Source organism: Budorcas taxicolor, chromosome 15 (assembly GCF_023091745.1).
Source record: "Budorcas taxicolor isolate Tak-1 chromosome 15, Takin1.1, whole genome shotgun sequence".
Taxonomy (NCBI): domain Eukaryota; kingdom Metazoa; phylum Chordata; class Mammalia; order Artiodactyla; family Bovidae; genus Budorcas; species Budorcas taxicolor.
This window is the reverse complement of record NC_068924.1, coordinates 47249963-47256665: the sequence shown is the minus strand read 5'-3', so window position 1 is coordinate 47256665 and position 6703 is coordinate 47249963. Positions and strand designations below refer to the sequence as shown.

Genomic DNA, 6703 nt, shown 5'->3' with positions numbered 1-6703 from the left:
AGGGATAATTTTCTACTAACCTTGAACTTCCTTCTGTTGGATACTATCACCTCCTTGTAAGTGGGAATTTCCTGATGATGATCATCAGTTTTCAATCATGAGACATTTAACCACATTAATCTGTGACTTTGTCTTGTTCTTCCCTTTCCTTAGTGTCCAGGAGTCAGTCTCCACTATAATGTCATCTCACTAGTTTGCCTTTAATTATCAAGGAAGCACTGATTTTACTGAATGAGATTTCAACATGAGGAACTCCAGTAGTACTTTGGAGTCCCTACCTACAATGTTCATTCTGGTTGGCATCCCGGGACTGGAGGCAGAGCGCATCTGGATATCCATCCCCTTCTGCTTGATGTACATGATCATCTTCCTTGGAAATGGCACGATTCTTCATGTCATCAGGATAGACACTGCCCTACACCAGCCCATGTACCTTTTCCTTGCCATGCTGGCACTGGCTGAAGTCGGTGTCTCTGCATCCACTCTGCCTACAGTGCTAGGTGTTTTCCTTTTTGGTATCACCGAGATTAGTTTCAATGCATGCCTTCTCCAGATGTTCTCTATCCATTCTTTCTCCATTATGGAGTCCGCTGTGTTGCTCTCCATGTCTGTTGACCGATTTGTGGCCATCTACAACCCACTGCGCTATACAGCCATCCTAACTGTGCCCCGCATTTTTGGCATGGCAGCTAGTATTGGGTTGAAAAGCATTGTGCTCATGGCCCCACTGACCATTCTCCTAAGGCATCTGACCTTCTGTGGTCATAATATCCTCTCCCATTCCTATTGTCTTCACCCCAACCTTATCCATCTACCTTGTGGGGACACTACTATCAACAATATATATGGGCTTTTCATCGTTACTTCCACCTTTGGGCTTGATTCACTCCTTATTGTGGTCTCCTATGGGTTCATACTCCACACTGTACTAAGCATTGCCACTGGGGAGGGGCGGAGGAAAGCACTCAGCACATGTAGCTCACATGTCTGTGCTGTATTCTCTTACTATGTGCCTATGATTGGGTTGTCCATGGTGCACCGCCTTGGATATCATGTGTCCCCTTTGCTCCATGCTATGATGGCCAATGCTTACCTCTTCTTACCACCTGTTGTCAATCCCATTGTCTACAGCATTAAGACCAAGGAAATCCGTCGTGGCATTTCCTGGATATTATCAGAGAAGAAAGCCAGAGTTTAGACAAAGGACAAAGTAGAAAGAGACTTTTTCTATAATCACAAGTGGTCCCAACTTGCATGTTATACAAACGATGTTACCTTAAAATATGGTATCTAACAGGAGGTTGGGCTTCCCTGGTGGCTCAATAGTAAAGAATCCTCCTGCAATGCAGGAGCCTCAGGAGATGTGTGTTTGATCCTTGGGTTGGGAAGATCCCCTGGAGGAGGAAATGACAACCCACTCCAGTATTCTTGCCTGGAGAATCCAATGGACAGAGGAGCCTGGCTCGCTACAGTCCACAGGGTAGCAAAGAGCCAGATATAACTGAAGTGACTGAGCACAAGAGGAGGTTATCCATAATATGGCAGTGAACAGTAGCTGGGGTGCAAGTGGAAAGGGATTATGTACGACAGAACAGTGTAAAGAACTGATGTCATTTTAAAACATGTTGTGTGCAATACTTTGCATAGATGGAACAAGAATGCCAGAAGGATTGTTTATGAAGACATAGAACTCCACATAAGGAAAAAAAGTAATCAGAAATTGGAAGATGTCCTGGGAAATTATTGAGTCAACTGTTCTAGGAAAAGAGAAAGTGCAAGGATTTACATTTTATTGATTCGTTTGTACCCAAGCTCCATAACAGAAGGACATACTAAGAGTTCACTCTGAGTAGACTTTCAGTACTGGCCCCAACGTAGCATTCACTCATTCTTACCAAGACTCCCAAGTTAGGAGTCTGAAGATTACAAATCTTGCTCATGATGCCAAGTCTGAAGGTCTCCCACACATAACACAGGATCTTTCAAAAAAGAAAAATCCCCTTTGTGGACATTAATATGCTCTATCTGATTTGATATTTCTTTGCAGATATTTGGAATAATGTAAAAATTTAACATTTATATTTTATGGAAAGTAACTAAGACTTTTGAGATGAAAATGTACACTAGGAAGGTTATATTTATTATCAATTACTCCCCACAAAAATCCTATGAGTTATATTCAATGCAATTATTATTTTTCAGGTGAAAACTGATGCTTAGCTATAGTATCTTACTGAAACCTATACATCCAAAAATTAGCAGTGGAATCCAGTTGGATCAAACTCCAGCATAAAAGCTTAAACTATACTGTCAACTAAGCAAGAACTGAAGCTCTTTGAATCCTCTCAGTAGTCAGTCAGATATCATTAATTGAACAAACTCAATAGGTCAGAAAGAGATTTGTCTTTGCTTACTTATTCCACAAATCTAGACCCTAGGTACAATGTGAGGACAAAAGAAACTAAGCTCCTCATGGAGCTTAGAAACTTTTTTTCTGCCACTACAGGGTTCAAGTTTATGCTTCCCAAAATGGTGCTTAGAACCAATTTTAAATAAACCTTGTAATACTTTTGAATAAAATAAATAAAGTTTTTGAATATGAATTAAATTTTTAAAATCTTTGTTTGTGTTGTATGTTGTAGAGATGCCAAAAAAATCCAAAGATTTTTTTTAAGTTAATTCTGTAACTCTACCACCAGGTTTCTAGATACTCTTTTTCCATATACTCTGACCTAGGGGTCTTCAGTTGTGTGCAACTATATCTTAGATTCACAGCCTACTAATGGATGGTAGAACGCTGAAGAGAATTATGACTTAGAAATATCAAATGAAACCAAGCAGGTAAACCCACAGGAAGGGGCATCCCATAGATAACCAGAGAAGTGAGTGAATGGTGATTCCCTGGGAGGAGAAAGGAATCCAGGATATCACTAGAGTGTCTGGAGAAAAATATTCTATAGCTAAAAGTTTCAGTAAGAGATGATGGGACCAGGTTGTCAGGTGGCTTGATGTAAAATGAAGATCTTATGTACTCACTTCCATTTTCTCTCTCAGATTACATGATGAATCCTCAGACTTCTAGAATATTATTAATTCTATATTCAAGGCCACCAAAGACAGTTATATTCTGTTATAGCTAGAGTTTATCATTAGTTATCAGATCATGGTTAATTTAGCTCTATCCTAGAAAGAACTCTGTACACCATGCCTTGTCTAGCTAGCTCCAATCTTTCCAGTCTGAATCTTTCTATCTTCCTAAGGTCCAGACTTAAACACAACTTTAAGATCAGACAAAATTCTAGAAAATCACACAGTGAAAATAATTTAGAAGTCTCTGTATCTGTGCTGTGTATGCTTAGTCATATCTGACACTTTGAGATCCCATGGAGTGTAGCCCACCAGGCTCTTCTGTCCATGGTATTTTCCAGGCAAGAATACTAAAGTGGATGCCATTCTCCTCTCCAAGGGATCTCACCAACCCAGAGACTGAACCTGCATCTTCTTCACTGACAGGCAGATTCTTTACCATATCCATATGGGAAGTCTTCGGGTGTCTATAAAATTGAATAATAAGTAGAATCCAATGTGACTATGAAAAAATATTTGTTGTTATATTTTTCTTCCTTTATGTTTACTATCTTAACTTAAAATTTAGACCTTTGACACCACCTTGATTGTTTATTCTCACAGCAGGACAAAATTGTGTCCTCATATTCAAGTAGGCATAAGCTAAATTACTAATCAGAACACTTCAAAAACTGAATGAAATATAGGCATTTTTACATTCATCAAGGGAACATTGATTTGTTTCTGACCAATCTTTTTGTCAAGAATAATCATGGATTGGAAGAATCAATATAGTGAATGAGTATACTACCCAAAGCAATCTATAGATTAAATGCAATCCTTATCAAGCTACCAACGGTATTCTTCACAGAGCTAGAACAAATATTTTCACAATTTGTATGGAAATACAAAAAAAACTCAAATAGCCAAAGCAATCTTGAGAAAGAAGAATGGAACTGGAGGAATCAACCTGCCTGATTTCAGGCTCTACTACAAAGCCACAGTCATCAAGACAGTATGGTACTTGCACAAAGACAGAAATACAGATCAATGGAACAAAATAGAAAGCCCAGAGATAAATCCATGCACCTATGGACACCTGATCTTTGACAAAGGAGGCAAGAACATACAATGGATTAAAGATAATCTCTTTAACAAGTGGTGCTGGGAAAACTGGTCAACCACTTGTAAAAGAATGAAACTAGAACACTTTCTAACACCATACACAAAAATAAACTCAAAATGGATTAAAGATCTAAATGTAAGACCAGAAACTATAAAACTCCTAGAGGAAAAAATAGGCAGAACACTCTCTGACATACATCACAGCAGGATCCTCTATGACCCACCTCCCAGAATATTGAAAAAAAAAAAAAGCAAAAATAAATAAATGGGACCTAATTAAACTTAAAAGCTTCTGCACAGCAAAGGAAACTATAAGCAAGGTGAAAAGACAGCCTTCAGAATGGGAGAAAATAATAGCAAATGAAGCAACTGACAAACAATTAATCTCAAAAATATACAAGCAATGCCTGCAACTCAATTCCAAAAAAATAAACAACTCAATCAAAAAATGGGCCAAAGAACTAAATACACATTTCTCCAAAGAAGACATACAGATGGCTAACAAACATATGAAAAGATGCTCAACATCACTCATTATCAGAGAAATGAAAATCAAAACTACAATGAGGTACCATTTCATGCCAGTCAGAATGGCTGCTATCCAAAAGTCTACAAGCAATAAATGCTGGAAAGGGTGTGGAGAAAAGGGAACCCTCTTACACTGTTGGTGGGAATGCAAACTAGTACAGCCACTATGGACAAGAGTGTGGAGATTCCTTAAAAAACTGGAAATAGAACTGCCATACGACCCAGGAATCCCACTGCTGGGCATACACGCCAAGGAAACCAGAATTGAAAAAGACACATGTACCCCAGTGTTCATCGCAGCACTGTTTATAATAGCCAGGACATGGAAACAACCTAGATGTCCATCAGCAGATGAATGGATAAGAAAGCTGTGGTACATATACACAATGGAGTATTAGCCATTAAAAAGAATACATTTGAATCAGTTCTAATGAGGTGGATGAAACTGGAGTCTATTACACAGAGTGAAGCAAGCCAGAAAGAAAAACACCAATACAGTATACTAACACATATATATGGAATTTAGAAAGATGGTAATGATAACCCTGTATGTGAGACAGCAAAAGAGACACAGATGTATAGAACAGTCTTTTGGACTCTGTGGGAGAGGGAGAGGGTGGGATGATTTGGGAGGATGGCATTGAAACATGTATAATATCATATATGAAATGAATCGTCAGTTCAGGGTCGATGCATAATACTGGATGCTTGGGGCTGGTGCACTGAGACGACCAAGAGGGATGGTACGGGGAGGGAGGAGGGAGGGGGGTTCAGGATGGGGAGCACGTGTATACCTGTGGTGGATTCATGTTAAAGTCTGGCAAAACCAGTACAATATTGTAAAGTAATTAACCTCCAATTAAAATAAATAAATTTATATTAAAAAATTTTAATACAAAATAAAGAATAATTAGAAAAGTTAAAGAAATGCTTTGTAAATGACTTCAGAGAGCATCCAGTGCCAGGAAGATGTAAAGGATGAGATTCCAAATACAAGGGAGACATAGAAGAGTGAGGCTGTTTTTGTGCAGTTCTCCCACTTAAGAAATCTGTCAATTCAAAAGTAATAACTTAAAATCAGAAGCACTTACAGCATCCTCAAAGGGCTGTATTGCAAAGGGGAAAAAAACTACAACTATCTCCAAGAACGAGGGGACTAATAAATGCCCAGGCATTTATTTTTATCTCAGAAAATTCTCACCTTAGAATAGAGAAATTTAGAAACAAGCTAGACTAACAAATAGTTTATTTTATATAAATAAATAAAAAACATTTTCTTTTCTCTTTATTTTATTTTTAAAGTCTTTTTTGAATTTGTTACAAAATTCCTACTATTTTATGTTTTGGATTTTTGTCTGCAAGGCATGTGGGATCTTTGCTCCCCAACCAGGGATCAAACCCACACCCCTTGCATAGGAAGGTGAAGTCTTAACTACTAGACCACCAGGGAAATACGTAGTTTTCTTTATAAAGTCAACTCACTACCTAATTTTACTCTTCTGTCTGTAACAATTAGGGTAACCAACCAATTTAGTTTTTCAGAACTTCCCTAACTGTATCTCAGATAGTACCATATCCTAGGAAATCCTTCAGCCACAAATTGGGGTGATTGGTCACTCTAACCAAAAGGAAAATTAAATACTCTCAGCAGGAAGTTATTAATCGACACTTCAAATTATTCTCATAATTTTTCATGACATTCATTAAAACCTAAACAGGAATGCAAAGTACAAAATTTGAACATAAATTAAGAGATTAAAAAGAAAACAAAGGATTAGATCCACAGTGATCCAGGTATTGGGGTTAGCATACACAGACATTAAAATATTTTTGATTAATATAGCCTAGGACTTAAGTTTCGAGATGTAGAATTTAAGCAATTCAATTGCAAGCTATTAAAAATAAAATAGGAATACTAAAATTACAAATAAATAAAATTAAATACTCAATAGTGTTTGTCACTCAGTCGTGTCTGACTCTTTGT

General features: G+C 37.7%; 1 protein-coding gene across 1 annotated transcript; it reads left to right on the top strand.

Moving 5' to 3' along the window:
- Nucleotides 1–244: 244 nt before the first annotated feature.
- Nucleotides 245–1198, top strand: LOC128060930 (olfactory receptor 51J1-like). The gene has a single exon (XM_052653292.1). It carries the CDS (start codon nucleotides 245–247, stop codon nucleotides 1196–1198), a length of 954 nt encoding a protein of 317 aa, XP_052509252.1.
- The last annotated feature ends 5505 nt before the right edge of the window (nucleotides 1199–6703 follow it).